General features: G+C 36.8%; 2 protein-coding genes across 16 annotated transcripts in view; one reads left to right on the top strand and one right to left on the bottom strand.

Moving 5' to 3' along the window:
• Positions 1 to 10,104, top strand: part of LOC139970608 (HHIP-like protein 2) — a 23,052-nt gene extending 12,948 nt beyond the window's left edge. For 6 of the 11 annotated variants that reach the window (XM_071976429.1, XM_071976428.1, XM_071976427.1 and 3 more), the window contains exons 7-9: positions 312 to 394; positions 4,623 to 4,700; positions 6,313 to 10,104. In XM_071976429.1, coding sequence (XP_071832530.1) covers positions 312 to 394; positions 4,623 to 4,700; positions 6,313 to 6,629 — 478 coding nt within the window. In that variant the 3' untranslated portion in view covers positions 6,630 to 10,104. The other 5 variants (XM_071976432.1, XM_071976433.1, XM_071976434.1 and 2 more) reach the window with 5 other exon arrangements.
• On the bottom strand, positions 9,375 to 21,790 carry LOC139970609 (uncharacterized). 5 transcript variants are annotated; one of them, XM_071976440.1, is made up of 11 exons: positions 21,771 to 21,790; positions 21,513 to 21,557; positions 21,295 to 21,333; positions 18,146 to 18,252; positions 17,649 to 17,727; positions 15,946 to 16,051; positions 14,554 to 14,687; positions 14,067 to 14,304; positions 13,229 to 13,369; positions 12,558 to 12,665; positions 9,375 to 11,612 (listed from the first exon to the last, which is right to left on the bottom strand). In XM_071976440.1, exons 4-8 carry the CDS (start codon positions 18,243 to 18,245, stop codon positions 14,232 to 14,234), a joined length of 492 nt encoding a protein of 163 aa, XP_071832541.1. In that variant the 5' UTR covers positions 18,246 to 18,252; positions 21,295 to 21,333; positions 21,513 to 21,557; positions 21,771 to 21,790; the 3' UTR covers positions 9,375 to 11,612; positions 12,558 to 12,665; positions 13,229 to 13,369; positions 14,067 to 14,231. The 5 variants fall into 5 exon arrangements, with proteins under 5 accessions (XP_071832541.1, XP_071832542.1, XP_071832539.1 ...); XM_071976441.1 differs by lacking the exons at positions 21,513 to 21,557; positions 21,771 to 21,790 and having other exon boundaries at positions 21,295 to 21,437; XM_071976438.1 differs by lacking the exons at positions 21,295 to 21,333; positions 21,513 to 21,557; positions 21,771 to 21,790 and adding an exon at positions 19,336 to 20,087.

The raw sequence follows: 21,790 nt of genomic DNA, 5'->3' as shown, positions 1-21,790 counted from the left end.
AGCGCCAGTCATTTTCAAAACAGGTATTTACCTATATATATTATGTGATCAGTAATTTAGATATAACTAATATTTGCATCATAAAATTAGTGATAAAGTTTTTCATGAGCTTCCCCCCTTCACTCAGAAAAAGTGATTTCTTTAAAATGAATATCATATCTGTGTGTATTGATAACTAACAAACCTTCCATGATATGACCAGAATCTTTCGATCAAAGTTTATTTACTTCTTGAATGACAGTTTTATAACTTATGTTCAGTTACTTCTTATTTGATTTAAATTTTATCTGCTTTCCTTCATGATAATACAGAAGGGGTAACCCAGAAGAGTGTCATGTAGAACCTATACCAGTGCCTGTCTTTGGCTCCATCTTGCCCTTCCAGCCAAGTACAGGTAAGAACCGAGGGGGGGAGGGGAGGGGTTCCATGTGTGTTACATAGGGTTTGATGAATTTCATCGTATTGCTGCTGGCAAACTGTTCATCAGTAACTTGATCATGAAGAGGCTTTCGAAACTCATTCCATTTTATTACCTTTGTGAATTTTGTGGAATTTTGAGTTTATTACCTTCATCAATTTTGAACTTGTCTTTCAGGGTGCAAAGGGGTCCTGCAGAATTCATCTAGAGAGAATTTCTCTGTTTCTTCCGTTTTGTTCCGTTCTGTACTCTATGAAGTCCCCCGGGGTCAACAAAGTGGTTCTAATTTGTGACAGTCTCGCTGTTGAGCAAAGGGCTTGTAACCCCCGATTGTCACTGTTCGGAATCACTTCCTTGCCAAATAAAAAATAATAATTTCTTTGCAATTTTCCCCAAAAAAATTCAAAGAAATTCTTTCTTTCATGAATTGCAAATCTATTGCAGCAGACCTGTCATAACTGTTTCTTTTAGAAACAACTTTTTTTAAAAAAGTGTTTCCTTTTGCTTTGATGTGTTATCAGAATTTGTACCCTGTCATCAGGTTTACCTCTGTACTGCCCTTTCCAATGATACAGTTTTCACCAAATTTAACTTTTTTTTGCGATTGCTTCTGCTACATCAGTATTAGAGTTGTGCCAGTATGATCTTTGTCTGTATGTTTCTATGTGTTGTATAGCTTTGCTTCTTTTGTGTCCTTGGTTAAGTTTTGTTTCAAAAGTTGAAGAAAAAAATCACTTTTAGTGAAGGACATTCTCATTGTAACTAAATGTAACTTTAGCTTATATCATTTCATGCACTTTATGTTACTACTAATCCATCCATTCAAATCCTTTCATCGAAGTGAACCCAGAGGCTAGTTTAAAGATAGGATCATTACATCTGCTGCACAAATCATTGTACGACTATATGCAAGCATGTTATATGGATTACGTGTACATATTATGTACAGTTCTGTCCATCTCCATGCCCTGCACAAGTCTGCATCCAGCCATACAGCTTCTACATAAGCTCTGTGATCTGTGTGCTGATTGGCTGTGGTTAAGCATTACAAATACCATCTACATTCAGTGTGATAGATCATGACTCCATTGGCATTGGACTTCAAGGATTATATGCAACTGATGTTAAGCTATCCCAAATTTCTATGATTTTTGATTGGTTGAGAATACTTATTCTCATAATGTTATTATTCTTCCCCCATGGTTAAGAAATGTGCACCATTTTATCTCCAAGTTGAATTTTTTTTTTTTTTGGGGGGGGTCCATTTTCTTTGTGCAAAGTTATTCAACGCTGTACACTTATTATTTCGTTCTCTCCATATACTAACAAAAGAACCATTCAATTACACCCCCACCCTTTAGAAGTGGTGTAAAAATAACAAGTGTAAAAAGAATTTACACTTTTCATGAAGTATTTACCATTGATGAAGTATTTGTACGCAATTCTCTAAGATGCCAAGACAATGTGGGAATTCTCTAATTGGAACACTTCATACAATTTTCATATGTGAGTTATGGCTGGCATGGTGATATTGGTACAAAGAAAGCACATTTTCATGACATTTCCATCTTTATGTCATTAATTTTCATCAAATTGCAAGAAATGGCTTTTAAACACGAGACCAGAACCAAATATTCCATGATTTTCAACCTTGACATACAGTATTAGGAGGTTTGTCACACTACATGCATACAAGCAACCATGTTGTTTTTGTGTGCATTCATGAATGTTTATAATCAGTGAGCATAAAAATAGTATTTCTAATTAGCTTTATATGTACTTGGATAATACAATGTAAGTACAGTATGTGGATGCAGTACATGCTTATAAGATCATAAAATTTGACCTCATTAATATCCATGCATATATCTGCTTTGATACAATGTCACTAATTAGACTTTGTCAACGTGACAACTGGTTCCTGGTAACTTTCTTTATATGTTGCCACATTTGTCAAGTTGATGTGCACAAGTTCACTAATAATAACATGTATGGCTTACCACACTATGAATATAATTGGGCGTCGGAACCACTATACGATTTCGTTTTCTGGTTATTGTTTTTATTTATTTTGCTTGTGCTAAAAACTCGTTTCTATAATTACAATAGAAGAACTAACATGTAACTGCTTACATAATACCACCATCTGATAAAATCCCAATTTTTTTTTTTTTTGCGCACTATTGACAAATTAACCCAAAATAAGTAACTCTAATTGAAAGAGCTTTAAATATAATTACTGTGAGAAAAGGAAAACAATTCTCTTCTTTATTCTACCCAAAATAGAAGATTATAAAACAACCACAGAGAGTGAAAATTCATGGGAGGAAGTCAAGACAACTAGTACAAGCAAAAGTAATTCTCTGATTTAATTTTGTTGTTGCATTTTTATTTATTTTTTTCATTTCTGTGTATGTAGGTCTCACTCTCAGGCATACATTCACATTTCAAACATAAAACTACATTTTAGTCTGTTGTATATCTGAGATAGAAATTAGGGTGTAATAGGTTGCTTCATTTTATCAATCTCATTGTATGTCTCCGACGCACATACACTTTCCATACAGAGACACAATAAGTAGCTAACATTGTTGATGAAGCAAATAGCTGTTTACACTCGGAGAAGGTTAATGTGTAAATATCTGAAGGAACCCTCTATTTCATCTATATATTTTCAATATGTACTGCATTTTAACGGCAGATATAAGAACTCACATGTAACTGCTTACATTATACCACCATCAGATTAAATCCCCTTTTTTTTTGGTTTACTGTTGACAAATTAAGCCAAAATATGTAACTTCAATTGAAAGAGCTTTAAATTTACTTACTGTGAGAAAAGGAAAACAATGCTCTTCTTTATTCTACCCAAAATAGAAGATTATAAAACAACCACAGAGAGTGAAAATTCATGGGAGGAAGCCAAGACAACTAGTACAAGCAAAAGTAATCAATCTTTGGTTTAATTTTGTTGTTTTATTGTTTTATTTTCTGTGTATGTAGGTCTCACTCTCAGGCATGTTTTCACATTTCAGTCAAACATAAAACTCAATTTTAGTCTGTTGTATATCTAAGATAGAAATGAGGGTGTAATAGGTTGCTACATTTGATCAATCTCATTGTATGTCTCAGACGTACATACACTTTCCATAAAGAGACACAATAGGTTTTAAAGTATTTAACATTGGTGATGAAACAAATAGCTTTATACACGTGGAGAAGGTTAATGTGTAAATATCTGAAGGAACCCTCTATTTCATCTATATATTTTCAATATGTACTGCATTTTAACAGCTGATATATGTGCCTTACCTGGATAAAAGAATTTAGACAAGCCTTGTCATATTCAGCAATTGATTAAACTATTTACATGCTAATTATAGATATTCGGGAGAGTGAAGGTACAGTACTTCAGAGTGGTTGTATGGAACGTAACATTAAATACTGTTTTTAACCGCAAACATGTAGATCTGTGTTAAACTACTCCAGAAAAGCAGGTGTTGTTATTGACACTCAGAAATCTCTTAGAGAGTTAAACAAATAATAATAATTAGTTTTTGTCGAATAATGACGCCTCATTGAATATGTTTCATAGTGATCTTAACATCCTTGTTGATGACAACAGTCTTGTGGGTGGGGGTAAGTTATCACCACCCCCCCACTTCCATCCCCAGCAAGTTTTGACAGTAGATAGTAATATGAAAGATATATGTGTTAATATTGAGAGGTTTCAATAGAAACCTTTCAAGAGTAGGCCTAAATATTTAACCTGTTTGACCCATGCAAGACTGTTTTTAAAAGTGTAAGTATTTAATTAATTAATATTAATTAATTAAGTAATTTTTCACAAAGTTTAACTGCATAGAAGACAACAAAGGCGTCGCATCTCGTCTGGCTCTAACACACTTTTCCCTCACTTTCACATTTAATATATTGGTTAATGAATTGCTTTAGTTATTATTTAATGCTACTCTTGGAAACCTTTATAATTTTTTTTCCAGCAAACCCTGCATGCAAAAGAAAATCGACTAACCATCTCTAAACTGTACGTATATATGTGATTGTCTCATTTTGTGCAGGTAACAATATACACAACACGCCATCACTGTGCCTAACCCTACTCACTGCCAGTATAGCCCTTATTCCTTTCCTATCCAACCTTCTCGAGAAGCTGGTGATCACTAGTTCCGTCCTTTCACTCCAGAGTCTTTCGACTGCCCAGAGCGATGTCAGGCAAACGTCATTGAGGTGACCAAACAGTCATTCTGCAAGTCCAAGTATGGTAAGATATATTCAATGGTCCTGGGGTTACCTACCTTATGTCCAGATTTACTCCATGTGGAGTGTTAGCTCAGTGATTAACGCAGGTGCCTTTCAATCATGAGGTCCCCGGGTCGAGTCACTCCCAGATTAATGTGTGTCGTCCAGTTACAGAGTTGTTGACAATTAACAATTCATAATCATGGACGTTAAATATGATTGTAAGAGACTGACTTCGGTCAGCTTGCGGCTTTGATAAGCCAATGAGGCTTCTTCGCGAGTTCCTGCTTGCAGGAGGATCTAATATACATACCCCTACTTGTTCTCTTTTCTCTATCTTTCATGAGTGTGGATGTACACTGTTTGAAAATTGTCCGTGCTTTGAGACCTGTGAGACACGTCCTTTGATTTTGCCATCTACGTACTTTACTCTTCCAGTACGAGCAAAGAAGGCAAATTGCCAATAGTATTAACAGTTTAACTCAAACCACTCTCATCTTATAAGACATGCTGCTGTTTCAATTTCAAATTTGAAACTGTTTTCACGTAGGTACCGTTTGAAATGCTCACCACAAAGGGTGGAGTAAATGCCTCAAATTAGACCCCTAATTCAGGACGGGAAAGTATGTCTGCCTTACTTCAGATTAAACTTTGTATGAACCATAATTGGTTTGCAGACATGATGGCATTGGGCTGAATATTGCGAGTACCAAAGGTATAACATTCTTGCCAGCTTTTCAGTGGCACCTAGACTCTGCTTCTTGTTCTCAGCAGTTATGCTACGGATGGTAAAACAGACTACATTTTGGAAGGAATATTGACCACCACTTTTGGCCAGATGATATAATTATAGCAACATTACTGTTTGTATTTGTTCTGCAATTTATTCAAAATCAAGTCTATCTAGTATTGCTCAAAAAAGATGCCCTTTTGGTCAACCAAAGATACCCCTTCTATATTTTGAACATTCAAAATTTGGCTTTTATTTGCTCCTTTGGTCACTGATGCACTTTTGCCTATTACAGTTTACAAGAAGTGTAAATTGTTGTATTTTTCTCAATATTGACCTGTTTATCATTCTAACACAGAGGCCTCCTTTTCAAAGCGAGAAATGCAAACGAAAATTCTGAACTGTCTCGAAAATTAAACAAGAACCAATATTAAAGTAAAGCAACTGAAACAATACTAGCGTAGTTAAATAAAGTTACCTTTATTGACGTGGGATATTATCATCAGATAAACGGCAATTGAGCTGCTTTGTGAATTGCGACTCTCATCACAAGAATATCCTTCCACCTTTTACACGTGTGTAAAAGTAAGTTGGCCTGACGTTTCGATCCTAGCAGGATCTTCTTCAAAGGCTGAATGACAAGTAACAGTAACAGAAGGGACAAAAACACGCACAGAATACATACATGTTTTTGTCCCTTCTGTTACTGTTACTTGTCATTTAGCCTTTGAAGAAGATCCTGCTAGGAATCAAAACGTCAGGCCGACTTACTTTTACACATTCTCCTACACAGGCTCTCTAGTGGATAAGCAGTTTGCTAACAATTTTATTTTATTTTGATTTCACCTTATTACACAGCAGGTTCCAACATGTATATTTTTCCTTTCTTCGTCTCTCTGGATAGCTTTTTTCGCCAAGGTAGAAAGTTTTGCTAACTACAACTCCGAAATACGGGTGGAAATCTCCAGCGTCGATCTCCTCCGTAAGAAATCCTACATCAGAGAATTGGGCCGGAATGACCGAGTCGTTCTCCAGAGGCAGGCCTACGCATGTTCCTGTCCGGATCTAAAAGTCGGAGAAACCTACTTCTTCATGGGGAGTTACCGTTTCAACAGCAGAGGCGATTTTCTTATCAAGAGTTCGTCAGTCGTTCAGAGGTACCACTGGTATCTGGTATTGAAATATAATCAGTGGTTAAATTCCAAACCCTGTAAGCGTTAAAATATTAAGTGGCGTGTTTGCTAGTATTCTGACGGGGAAATGATACAGGGTCTTTTAGAGAATTTCTAGTTACAAATTATTCACTCGTTTTCACTTATCTTCTTTTCAATAGATTCTTGGTTTCTGTTATTAAAGCAACATATGTACAGAGAAATGTATGACGTACTGTAAAACATCACCTTCATGTTAGTCTATATTACATCGGTCACAACTGAAGGCACTCAAACGATTCTGATTCTCATCAGGGATGTAGCCAGGTGGGAGCAATGGAAGCGATTGCTCCCCCTCCCCCCCCCCTTCCCTCCTTTGAGTACCCTGAAAAATAAAATTAAACTGAAAGCAGATAATAATATTAAAGCCCTCTTTTCAGGTTGAAGGAAGCTAAACGACCCTTCTCAATCTTTCCTCCAGAAAGTTTGTCTGCTACATAATACAATACTCTTATTATTGTTTATTTCCTGCAAGGTGGGAGGCATTTTGGACAAAAACTTTCTTTGTACATCATGTTGCTCTGTTAAGTGTAATGCTCCCTTTGTGAGAAGTGCCCCTTTAAAAATTCTGCTCCCCTCTTTCAAATTTCTGGCTACGTCCCTGATCCTCATAATGTGCTGTTCTTACAGTTTGATTCAACAGCCACCTATGATCAAATCATTGTGTGATGCCTCTCACCTCTGTATAGCCTTTAATAACCTATACATTTGCATGGTATGGAGCTGTATACTCCATAAAACAATAATTGCACAGTTGATTTACCTTACCTGCCTCCCCCCCCCCACTCCACCCCTCCTCTTCCATTTTACCCTAGCTCTGTATACTGCAGCCCACCAAGGTTGGCTCCAGAGATAATTTATCTAGCCATGATCTGTGCAACCATTCCCAAAAATTATCACCCCACCATGAATCTAGAGACTGTAGCTACTAATGCATGATTTGTTTTAGGTCATACAGCTATTTCTCCCATTTTGTTAACAATGTTTATACCTGATACCCAATATGTTTTTCCAAGTCTGAAAACATGGTATGACACCACCTATTTAATATTAACAGCAAAAACACTTAAAAAAATCATATTCCATCTTTGTAATAACTCATTAAATACTCTTTGAGACAAAGAATTGTATACATTGACAATAAACTGTTGTGTGTGTGTGTGTGCATATTGGCTTCGTCATGAAATTTCCTTCATGCTCAAAAGGGTTCATGTATCTATCTATGGCAGTTTAATCACTATCACTGATCACTGTTATAAAGTTCCAAAGCAAAAAGGGCAAACAAATTGCAGCTTGAAACTGCACCAGTCATCAAAGATAATGTGAGAATCAATCTCAATATACTGGAAAAGCAAGTAATGATCAAATTTGAATGAAAATAGTAAATTGAATTTAAGGGAAGCAAACAGCAGTATTAGTTGATGGTATGATAATTCAGTGAAGACTCCCTTACAGCAGATTTCGTCTCAGTGAAAACTTTAGGGCATAAAATATTATCGCTAAATTATGAACACCATTTGATGTATCTTTGTTTTCAGAATATTTCCGAAAGTGCTTATAGTATTAGATTTAATGTTTTCAACTTTTTTGTGACCATTTTAGCATATCTGGCAGTTCTATGTCATTATAGGTTCCCTTTGATGTATAAAACTGATCAGTACTACATCTTTTAGATCTCTCCTTACATCTGCAATGGCGTCTATGACACCGATTTTAATTTGACAATAATTTTCTCTGTGATGTTTTGGTCGTTCTTTTCTCTTGTTTCAATTGGATGGAGACAGGGTCAATCATGCAACTTTATCATCAGGTCAAATTATTTGAGTCAAATATTTAACAGTTCTTATACCAACTAATTTCTGTGAAAACAATGAACATTCCAATCGAATTCAACATGTGTGTAGTCTACCACTTGTTAGCATTTAGCGATATTGTATTTTTTCAAAGTATAAAATTTATACAAATGTTTATGTGTTTGTTACTGAGGAACAAAAAAAAATCAATGTAGCATAATCTATGAAATTTTATTGATAGAATTTTTATGTCCAAACTAGATGACTACATGGCATTGTGTATGATTTATAGCATTTTCTTAACCAAATTTTCTAAGTTTGACCCTCAATTTCCTGATTTTCACCTAAATTTCCTGATTTTAATCTTTTCTTTGAATTTCCAATGCATACTCAGACAGCCAGTGTTAATTAGTCATTCAAAATGTATTAAAGTCAATAATGCTTTTGATTATGATTCACTTTCATCACAACTTTTATAAATGAACATTTTAATTTATCACTTGGTTTTACGTATCTATCAAAGCATTCAAAGTGTTAATCAGGGTCATAAAGTCATAGTTAGGTGTATCAATCAATTATCATGCATAAACATTAGTGTCAGAATTTGTAATAGAAACATGCAATTGTTGAATCAAATACAGTCAAGGAAGGCTAGAGAAAAAGGTTTTTGAGAATAATGTAGCAGATAATAATAATGAATCATGACAGGTTGTATACACTCAGTAGAAAAGGATATTAAAATTATTGAGTGTACTGCTGTACTTTTCAGTAATAGATAATAGTATTGATATGATATTAAAACTTAAATTAAAATATTTAAAAATGTTTGACATTTGATTTTATCTGGTAAGAATTATTAAAATCTGAATATGTCACAACTGTCTATTTTTTTCAGCAATCTTTTCATATCATTGATATGTGTAACAATTGGGCATCGATTTCTGACAAGTAACTTCTTTCAGTAGTAAAACCGTTATTTTGCTCCGTATTGTCCACATAATTTGTTATTATTATTTAGTTACAGAGTTTATAGTATAATGGACAAATTATCACAAATTCAAAGATATTCTACATTAAGTGATGAACTAAGGCCAACAACAACAAATTTATGGTAGTAGAACAAAATAGAAGGTTATCAGGGAAAAGCAGCCTGTTTCTGTATGCTTAAAGCGTCTTCAAGATACATGCATTTAGAAAAGGGACAAGTTGTTTGAAATGTTCCTTTTTAAGCAAATTCTGTTTGGGATGTTGGCACCTCAGTTTTGGTGTTCATATTTTAATGGACACCCATAGTTACCCCCAACAGCTGTTCGGGGGCCCTAGTGCTCAGTGTCCATACGTATCATTATCTCAACAGTACTATGGTTGGAGGGTTAGAGTGGGGGGAGGGGATAGTAGGGTTGAATATAGGCAGTTCTGTGTTCAAGCCGTATGTTGAATATTACCAAGTGAATTATTGATTTATCTTATTTTGTTAGGATGGACAGTCGACAGGTTTTCCATTCTGATATCGTCTTCCAAAAAGAACTAATCTGACCTTTTCAAAAGGTTTCATGCCATGTAATTAAAACAATTTAAACAAAATATGAAAGCCATTGTTTGAACAAAGATTAAAAGTACTGTTTTATACCAAAATTTATCATATTAACTAATTTGAGGTCAAAAATATATTATGATAGTTATGAATCTCAATTGTTGTTATGAAGTTTCCATTTTTTCCCCCTTTGCATGTTCCACGTGTACCCTCGGAATTCCCAATTTGTAGCCCATATCAAAGAATATATTTATATATATATATATATATATATATATATATATATATATATATATATATATATATTACATAACAGTTTTCACTCCTGCAAAAGTGCTCAGTACATAGAAAGTATTCGTATATATGGTAACTTACTGTACAGCATGTTGTTACGCGATTTCATGCCTTTACGGCGATCATCAGTCTGATGATCGCCGCACAGGCGTGAAACTTGATTAACAACATGCTAGGTTACCATAATACCATATAGGTATACTATATTACATATATATATAGAATGAGAGGGAGAGAGAATTTTTATGGTAATTTTAACTTGGATTATTAGGTAAAATTCAGGTTCGACAAGCTTTGAACACTATCATATGAAGGTAACACTGTATATTAATATAATCCGTTATCGTTGTAAGTATGGGGTTGGAACCGTAGGGGCTGGGGGCTGCAGCCCCCCCCCCCAAACCAAACATTTTTGTGAAAATTCGGGCAATATGCTGAGCATTTTTCGGGCACCTACTGAAAGAAAAATAATTTGCAATGTGTTTTTCAATGGTTAAACTGATATTATTATTATCATGATTATTGTAACGACTTCCCCAATAATTATAACCAATATGGAAGGGTAACAACGCGGCAAATGATTGTATGTTACTGGCATGTGATGTAGTAACCGATGCTTGCTTATATGATATGCACATTATCATGTTGAAAGCGCGCGGAAAATGTTGGTTATATTTTTCGGGCATGTCGTTACGGCCCCCCCCCCCCTCCCCTAATCAAATTAGGCTCCTACGCCTATGGTTGGAATGGAGCAATGGTACTAAAAAACTTAATGAGTACTGTACTTAAGATATATCATTAACTTCAGTTGACAAAAGAAAAGGCAAACGATACTATTTCATGGGCTGAAAAATACACATTTATTCTCTCAAAGCTTATACCATCAAACTGGTAAATGTTTACAATGAAGTAACTTGCAATACCAGTTTTCATCATGCTTTTCTATTAAATAAATATATATTTTACGTTTCTGTTTTGAATATAATTACACATCAGTGCTAGGCTATAAATACATGCGTATTAATTGAACCGCACACCAAAATAATAACAAAAACCGTCAAAAAAAATGTTCAGCTCCGTTTTACGAATCTTCATTTTTATTTTATTTTTCATTTTTGTATGTTATTGTAAAAGTAGTGATAAAACGTTTTTTCAACTCGGAATGGCTATAAATTCAAAACGGTTTCTACTTCAAAGCAAACATATTTGGAAATAAACTATAAGACATACTATAAACAAAAATAAGAATTGATGAAATTTAACGTTATCTACTCCTCCTCCCCCCTCCCCCCCTCCCCTCCGTTAAACGTCGTTTCTTCAGTATATTTAGCCGTGCAGCGTGCTGAATATGAGCTTCGAATTACACCAGCTCCTACAAAGAGAGAGGGAGTAAAGATGAAACATGATAAAGATTCCCGAGAATGTACAAATTTATTGATAAATTTGAATCTATTTCTTTTTAATGGATTCAACCTGTCATGCACTAGCAGACCAATCTATTATTATCATATTGAAGAATAAAATGTTCATATTTGTTGAGTACAGAAGTGTGTATGTATATTGACGGCGACATGTTCCCTCATATTCGCAAGTTACGTATATTTTAAGTTAAAAGCACACATTCAAATTGCACATTTTGAATAGCTAATCGGAGCAGTGTGCCACCCATGTAGATGATCTGAATATGGACTTATCTCGCTTTCACAAATGTTGGGAGGATTATTGAGAAGGCGTAATCCTGTTCCTTCCAGGACAGCCACTTTAACGTTCCCATCCGATGGATCACAGCGTAACGTAACCATTAAACTTCTACCTCACATTGCCCCAGCTTGTAATTGCAGCTGCTGGTCATACGAACCGACGGGTTCGAAAGCGAAGAATGCAAGGGCTGATACAGTGAGGGTGTTCCCCCCCCCCCTCCCCTCTATATTGTTTTACTTATAATTATCGGCAAACATAATTTTTCTCGAAGCAAGCATGTTTTAATTTTAGCCGATTTTCATATGAATTCCAGTATCGTATGATTCGGCATCTTCGGACAATCTCTTCCCGAACCACCGACATAATCCGAGAAAAGTATCCTGTATCCACTACTGGATTTTCCCAGCATGCATTTCAGCTGGGCTAGTAAAACATGTTTTCCAAATCGATGACAGATGCAGCTGTTCAAAATTCTTAAAATGTTCTTTACAAATATCCACAACTGTCTCTCCTCTCCCTCATCCCTCTCTCGAATATAATCAGCCTTCTACTTAGACGATCATATATATTTTGTATTTGTGAACTTTTCTAAAGCTTTGTTTAACAACTTAATTACCTTAACAGCAGTCAAAACGGTATCGATTGAGGGTCTGTCCATCGGTGTCGAGGTGAAGCGAGCAAATATTATTTTCCCTTCCCGGTTGAGAATGAAGTCTCCGCCATCCTTAAATTATGGAGAGTTGCAAGTAACAAATATCAAGAACACTATACATTCAAATGTTACAAATATCATTAAAAGGAAATATATGAAAGGAAATATCTTTAGGAAATATGTGAAAGGAAATATCATAAGGAAATATGTGAAAGGAAATATCATAAGGAAATATGTGAAAGAAGCCACAGGAAAGACGACAAAGGAGAAGGAAACTATAAATAGAGATTGTAAGAATCCCAGGAGACGTATATATGTAGAAATATGTAGTGATATTGCAGGCGTAGATTCAGTGGTGTGGGGTGTACAACTCACCCCCTCCTCCTTATCCCCCCTCCTTTTCAACCTCACACAAGCACACTCTCACACAAAATCAAAGTAGTGATGAGCACAACCGTGAGTGATTATGCAGACCAAAGTTATAGCCTTAATATGCTTCAGGGTGAACCAGTTTCACTTGTGAAAAGTCAAGTTTGTCCTGGGGTAACCACAGCCCCCTCCAATACATGCACGAGACCCGGGTTCGGCGATATGTTTGATATGATTTATCTCCAAATCTCTATGAATGATCTTACCCGAAGGCTATCCATGTCTCGTGGTTCAAAATCGTCGGTTATAGAGGGTATACCGGCCGCTCTCCACTCGGCAAAGAAGGTGGCTGTGTTCATGCTCCATCCTCGAACGTAGGATCTCCCCAGACCAAAAGCTTTAAACAACTTGAAGAAAAGTTGAAGAAAATAAACTGGTTTCGACATCAAATTTTCAAGTCTTAAAATTTCATAACGGTTCTGAAGTAAGTATTTTCATGTCTGTGGTCAATGACTTGCTGTAATGGATGACTTTAGATAATATAAAAAAAAAATCATAAAGCGCATGCTCCATTTTAATATCGCTTAATATCCCTAGTTAAAGGGTGTGAAGACTCGCTCAAAAAGAAACGTCTCATGCCGGAAATCTGATCTAGTTTCGAATGAGGTGTAACAGAAGGGTAAGACACCACCATCGATCCCAGAAAATACACACACAGCTTGCTACCGTCGGTAATTAGACACTATAGTGTACAGACAATACATACATGCTACGGTCAATACCCACAACACAGTGTATATAGCAGCGATGGACATCTCAGGTCTAGATAAAAGATAACAAGGTATCACGTTTCATTACTGTCTGCATTTTGTAGCGACAAGAAGAAAACTTCACTTGCAAGCAACGGAAAGTTAACTTTTTCAGAGCGCGGCACACGGTTTGGGGCGAGTCTTCAATGCCTTTAAGCAGACGAATGACAGCAATCTGCGCAATTTTTAACTGCGGTACCTGCTCGTAAACAGCACAAATATCACATTTCCCCCCTCTTCTTCTCCCCAATCGTCTCAACTTTCTCCCAGTGGTGAATTGTGCAACTAACTTTACCTTCCCTCCTTCGTCTACCAGCACGTCAAAGGGGCATGACGCTTTAACTTTCCACTCCTGAGCTGCTTCGAATGTCCCGCCTGAAATAACAATGGTCTTCACTTTATGCTCCTTCAACGTTTCCACATGATCGATTAAGTCGATCACGTGGTTTCTGCACACGGGTCATCCATAGTAACGGATGAAGATGAGCAGCAGATTAGCCGATGCCTCGAGAAATTCTCTCAAATAGACTGACCTGGAAGTAGTAATATACAAATAGTAAACAAGAATATTGAACTTGGTAAAAAAGGTAAAACTTTTGTTTTCAATATTAATTCTCGAAGCATACACCTTTATTTATGGACACCTATTGATGTATATATTTACTATACGTTTAAGTACACGATCCATCTACAAGTTATCAAAATACTGTCTAACAATAAATGTTACCATATACCAGTATACTTTACAAAAGCCATCTGCGAAAATTAACAAACAGACAAACCTTTTATTTGGAACTAGCCACAACTGAATATCATCTTCAAGTGGTGCTTTACTCCCTACGATGGCTCTCGTGATGTTCACTAAAGAACCATCCATGCTTTTATCTAATGTTTTCATTAGATCATCCAACTCACTCTAGACGAGAAGAAGTATCTTATATCACATATTTGTTATAAATTTTACCCATGATGTTTTTCTTTCTTTTTACAAAATGAAACAGGCAAATGTTACTTTAAAAGATTTAACTACACTTCTGGTGACGTCAGATTTTTCGCAATGAATGATCACGACTTCAAAGCTCATAATACAGGGAGCCATATGGTACTTTAGCTGAACATTTAAATATCAACGCAGTTATGAATATAGGCAGGTTAATATGTGAAATTTGTTTATACTTATATACATTATAAACGATCGGAGATGAATATCCGCCAAAATCAGAATCGCAGCTACACCGATGAGGGTTCCTTCATAATGATACTCACTCCGCCTGCACCACCCACCCGGTACCCAGACCCCAATCTATTTCCCATCCCCTATATAGGAGATAAAGGAACCACATCTTACTTTTCGGCTTCATCCCCAAGATGGTGTTGGTTCTCCTCTTACCCATCCCCAATCGAACCTCCAACTCGCTCACCACTAATAAGAATCGCAATCAATTAGAACATATTCATGATGAATCACCCCACCCCTCATAACATCCCATACCCACATCCGAGTCCCTCCATCCCCCTCCCCCCCCCCAATAAAAAAAAATCCATGATACGTCGATCTCAACATCTGCAGATACATCCAAAATATAGAAAACATAGCATATGAAAAACATAACTTTCTGTTTATCCCCTTAAAGTTGTTGATTATCTCCTTCCAAACTCTAAACTGTTGTTTAACTATATGCACATTTTCCATTCTTGAAGTCTACAATTATTGTTTACACCTATATCCATACGAACAAACAAAAATAAATAAACTAGTAGAGAAAATGAGAAGTTTTGAATAATGAAATATCTCCTGGATATAGGATGTAAAATTATTGTGTTATTATAGATGCTCTGCTAAATTCGATATCATAGTTGCGCGGGGGAAAAAAACAAAAAGAAAAACCAGAAAACAGACACTGCAGGCTTGTTGAGACGCTGTAGATATTCCGAAGAAGTAACAATACATATAGAATACATATCCTTGCATACTTTTTCTTCACTTTTCCTTCACTTTTTTACATAATATAATAGTACATATTATTTAGACCGAATTTTGGTCACAGTATCACACCATCAGTTGTAACTTATCATGCAGATTTATGTAATAATGTTGACAGAAAAGTAAATGTTTTAATGTTATTAATGTTTAATCACATGTTGTTAACGAAAAACATGTTGATGAGACGCACCTCTAGCTTCAACATTTGTTTGTGTAGCTCTAGAATGCCTTCGTCATTCTTGTACTTGTTGAGGAAGAAGATCTTGTCAAACTGTTCTCTGTGGCTAATTCCCATGCTATAAATTTAAAAAAAAGTATAAACAATTCCTAACAAGTGAAGCTTATGAAAATTCTACCGACACAGGCTACACGTACGTAAGTTCATAACGAAAGGATATGAACAGGCCTGGCGAAAAGGGGTAAGGGAAACAGGGGTGCAGCTCCGGGCCCATGCCAGTTTGGTTACCAGGAAAAATATGGAGGGGACCGTCGAGGAAATTTAGCGGGCTCGATTCTATATCCTCATTTCAAAAGGGCCCCTCGACGTCTTTGCGTGTCGTATAGTGTCGGGACATGTCAGTTGATACTGACGCCCCGCCAGTGTCCAATTTTGCATACTTACCGTAATTATGGCCTACACTTAGAAGTGCATACTCTTCGGCTAGTAGTTTGTGGGACTCGATATCTGATTTTATATCGTAGAGGATAACAGAAACTTGCGTATATACGTCTCTGTTATCAGGCGCGGCGGAACGGAAAAATTATTGGGGGGGCTAATGTGTGGACACTATCTAAGCGGAGCGCCACCATGGGTTGGCGCGGAGCGTACAAGAAAATTTTGGGTTTTTTCAAACCCCCAGATGGCCGGAAACGGCACTTCCCGAGTGTTTTATGTTTCGAATACCTACCCCTAGAATATGGGTCTCAAGCCTGCAATTTCTCAGATTACACGAAAGTCTGTAAAAACATTGTAATTTGTATATTCGATGGTGTTTTAAGAGAGTAGCTATTACTCGAAGTGTACTCACAAAGACGTTTTTGAGTGTAGTAAGGGCAGTGGCGGAGCTAGGGGTATTGGTCAGGGGGGGGGGCAAGAATAGTCTGTAGGGGCGCTTTCGACACTATCTAAGCGGAGCGCCACCACAGGTTGGCGCGGATCGCGGTCCGAAAATTTTTGAGTAAAGACACTCCCTAGACTGCAGGAAATCACCCTTTCGGGCCTTACTAATTTGCAGATAAACGGAGAATAAATAGGTGTCGTCGCCAATTTGTCGGAAAATTACACCAACAGAATATGACAAATGTCAATAGGTATATGAGAGCGCAATAAAATAGTCAATAATCGCGAATAAGTAAAAAAGTAGTGAAAAGCTGAAAAGGGCGCCAGCAGTCCATTTGAGTCCGTCAGGGGGGGGGGGCATCCGCCCCTGACTGTATATATGGACGCTCCGCCACTAAGTAAGGGGATGTTGGAGAACTGGCTGAAATGAGGCAAGTCATTGGCCTAAGACGAAGTTGTGTTACGCTTACCGGTACTCACACTATCTTCTTCCACTTTTCACGGGGCGTGAAGACGCGGTTGGGGTGACAATGTGGTCTATAGCCAGGGGACGGGCCGAGGGTCCTCCAGCAATTACTAAAATTATTACACCTATATAGTATACGTGTGCATCGGACAGATCGACAAGTATGCATTGAAAAATGGGCAGATGCACGTTTCGGAACCTTGGTAAATATTGGGGGGGGGGGGCTAATCATGCATTTGCCCCCTCAACTTTTTCATTGGGGGGCTGAGCCCCCCCAAGCCCCCCCGGTTCCGCTGCCACTGTCTGTTATACCGTGGGCGATTAATGAACGATCCATTGATCGATTATTGATTATTAATGTAATTACCTGTTAAACGCTTCAGCGTAGATGTCTGACACAGCTTCTAGTTTCCATATTCCTTGATTTGAGAAAGCTTCAGGAGAATCTGTCGAGAAAGGACAGGGCCATCTATCGCTCTCTTAAAAATGTTACCGTACTCGATATAAGAACATAGGCTGTAAAATGTACGTCAATGATATGTAGCGGTTGCTATAAATATATGCATACAATCTGTCACAGACTTCTTGCCCCATTAGTACCCGTCCCTAACCCCCGACTCTTCCCTCGTTCTCAGAATGTTATTTCGCAATTTCTTACCAACACTTTTCCCATAACTCAGAGTTTACCAAATAACTTGCAATTAACAAATATTTCCAAGCATAAAAATACATTGCTAAATTGTTTTCACGCATCGAGGACGACGGGATTTTCTCGGCCACAACCAGTACCGTATAGTAATTTCTTACAAATGGTTTTACTTGAAATGTTCCAAATTGTTTATAATTTCTTTAAATGTCGCCTACCTTCGATATCTTTCCTAGCCTGGGCAAGAATTTCCTCAAATGCTTCGATTAATCGCCTCAAAACACTAATAACTTCATCTCTATTAGGGAGATCCGCCATGATGGTTCTGTAATTCATAAAAGATGAAATTAAAATAATTTGGTATACAGGAGAGTGATTATTTTATGTTGATTGGACTGGACAATAAAATAAGCGTGAACAGAATTTATTTCCTCTTAACAATACATGCGTAAGTTGTTAAAATAATACCTATTCTAAAATGTTGTGTTGTACATTCGATAAAGTATAGTATAGGGGCAGTAGTATATTGGATTTTTAAAAGAGAAATTATAAAATAATGGATAGTTTTTATACTTGTCCGAGTTTAAAAAAAAGTTATTTGGCTTAATTATTTTCAAATTTTTTTTCTGCAGGTACTGTCCTTCCAAATTATCCCCAGAAAATAAACATGGACTGGGTTAGATAGTATGATTATTATATCTGAAGGATATACCTTTTGGAAGGAGACTATATAAACCTAGAGCTCAAGTTTAATCATAACTGACCTTTGTTAACTTGTTTTAAACTTTAATCTTGACATAGTAGATAAAGTAGTAACTGTAACTTGCCAATAACTCCCTCAAGGTCAATTGAGTCTCAAAATATCTGAGAGCTAGTCTCAAATCAACTTTTAAGTCAATTGAGCTAAGTCAAAGTCAAATATTAAGTGACGAAATGATACGGCTCGAGTCACCAACACCGTGGTTAGTAGGCTATACTTTGCTTCACGGTGTTTAGGCCTAATTAATAGCTGTTGATAAACTTGTCAAAAGTTATTGCTACCATTCTTACTTACTAAACTATATACGTATAATGTATATATAGGTTAGATTACTATTTGCACTGTAAGAAGTGACCGGACCGTGGTCAGTGGACTATTTTACCAATATAAGTCATTAGTTTATATAATAGGCTTACCTTACTACTGAGTATTATAGAGTACAAGAAATACTTTTACAGTGGTCCGACACCACGGTGCAGAAGCCAGGCTAAACGTTATGGACTACGTTGGGAAACGGTTGTACGAGTTAAGTATAAAGTGAAGCCATTAATGAAGTGCGCTTAATTTGCAGAGTCCTATATGGAATGATCCTGCCATGCACTGTCGAATAGCATGTTCTTGGTGTAGGAATTAACTTGAAATACTTACCAACAGATGTAGTCAGGACAACAACGACAGACTACAGTCTTATATGCTTTGACACGCAGGCCTGCGCATATAGGTACAAAGTGTGTTTGCCAATTGAGTAGAAATAAACATAATTGAACATGGTTTATCAATACAATCAATGACGTGCTAGTTAGATAAACAAACGGCACGTGATACTTGTGTCTATGTGATTAAAATATATCTAGAAATCAGGTACCAGGTTAAAAAACAGATATATTAAATTGACTTCGAGGCCTAGACATATTCTCTATACAAACTAAATTTATGTTTGCATCAAATAAATGAAATGCAACAGCAAAGGTAATGCTTTATGATTTTAATGAATAGTGCTCTGAAAGTCAGTTAAATTAACTATGCACATGCATGTTTTGCACGTGTACTCCGTCTATAGGCCTATGCGCGCAAATTATTGCTAAACTGTTCTTGTAACAAACGCATTCATTTAAGGCCTCGGCGCGCACTCCGTGTACGTTCACGAACAGCCAGATACCTGGGTAAATGCATGGCTAATACAGTTGCCAGTCAAATTACAAATAAAAAGCGCATGGTTGTTACCGTTATCTAACACGTACACTGAACGCGACCCGACTCAACTCGACCGTCGAATTTGGAAAATCGTCAATAGTCTTAACAGCATCGGCCTACGATTGCTGGCGACTACAAAAATATTTAGCCAGTTTTAAGTCGCGTCGGCCTTAGTCGCGGAATTCATCATCGTGTTTAACAGACTTTCGGTGGGTAGTATTCGGCGATGCACTACTACTTCCATGGGCGGCGATCATGGGGAGGGGGGAGGGACGGGGGGACATTTCCTCCCCCAAAATTTTTGTGGGTGATATAGTATCTAATATCCACCCACCCCCCCCCCCCTCAATATTTGGTGGCATAGTCTTTTTGTGTGGCTAAAATAGAAAATAATGCGTGGGATTATTTATCCAAATCATATTTGGCGGTGGCTAAACTTCATCCAACACATGCACGAATCAAGTCCCTCTTCTTCCCCAAAACCTCCTCTGGGTTACCATTATGTCAGGCTCTGGCATTCGCCACCCCCTCCCCCACCCCACCCCCCCCCCCCCAATCTCTTCCTTCCCACATCTTTCCATCCTACTCTTTACCCCATCTTTCCATACAACTAGGAAGAACTAGAAGAAGATCTAAGTTGACAATTACCAGTCCAATAGTACATGTATTTTGTAGCTGTCGTAGTATTATCATATATACAGACATACTACGTTGCATTTTCATTTAGTTACGAATATAGGATTCACCCTATGTTGGTTCTATGTGAGAATGGTTATGTCGAATTGTAATCCGTTACATTAAAGCAGGGATGTGTAAGCGGTGAGAAATTTAAACTCAAACTCCGGGTTACGCCCGACTTATTTCGTTAGTACTTTCTTGTTACTAGCGCAAAGATATACACCTATACAGTGTATTCCCCTTACTGACAATGTTTTTTTTTTAAACTATATATGTTTGTAGATGATTACTATATATATGCTTAATCGATAGCAAACCGCGTAGTGGTAACAATTATTAAATTGGTTGAAAATTTCTTAATTTAGTCAACATGAGTGACATAACAAGTCACGAGTGTATCGCAAGAAAGTATATACCAAACAAAGTTTGGACTTCCCAATTTAATATACGTTAATTTTTACAATAAACTGTTTTGTGATCGCTTGACTACACTGACCCAAAGATTGACAGTATACAATAACTTACCATACTCTTAATCTGCAATAAATTTATCGTGTCTGAATTTTAAAATTTAATATGCATGCTTTAATTTTTAAAACAGTCCCATCTTTGTGATCTTCAAATATTATTGACCTCAGGAAAGACAGCACAGTATGATACCAATCTTTCCAATTAGTGGCTTGTTTGGCAAAGCACTGACACTCTTATTTTTTAACTCTATTAAACTTTTCTGACCTGTTAAGGTTTCTTCTGAGTGTTGGATCTGTTCAGGTTCTGAAAATAAGACCAAAACAAACCATGCATATATTTAATGTTTAGAAACGGTATTTTTCAGTTCATGAAGTTCATATATGTATAATTTAAAGGGAAATCGGAGTTTAAAACTTGATTCCTTTGTTTGCTTTCATACCTTTATTTGTAATACAAGTTAACCTAGTGATCGGTATACTTACCAGTTGAGCTTTTGAAGGTAAACTGGTACGCTGTTAAAGTGTAACCTGAAATGTTGAAGAGAAGAAAGGAGGTTCTTATTTAGTTTTGTTTATAACCAAAAACAATTCGTTTAACACCTGCAGATGAATGCGTTTCGGAAACACACTCGTGCCACTCTGCCCATATCCCCATATATGTGCGGCCTCAAAACTCAAGAACATAACAAAAACTCTAAGCCTGTTTACCCTACAGAGCTAAATATAGGCCTACTTTGTTACCTTCATGTCTCGTTGTTGTG

This window comes from Apostichopus japonicus, chromosome 8 (genome assembly GCF_037975245.1).
Source record: "Apostichopus japonicus isolate 1M-3 chromosome 8, ASM3797524v1, whole genome shotgun sequence".
NCBI lineage: Eukaryota > Metazoa > Echinodermata > Holothuroidea > Aspidochirotida > Stichopodidae > Apostichopus > Apostichopus japonicus.
The sequence above is the reverse complement of the archived record's forward strand: the minus strand, read 5'-3'. Positions and strand labels throughout refer to the sequence as shown.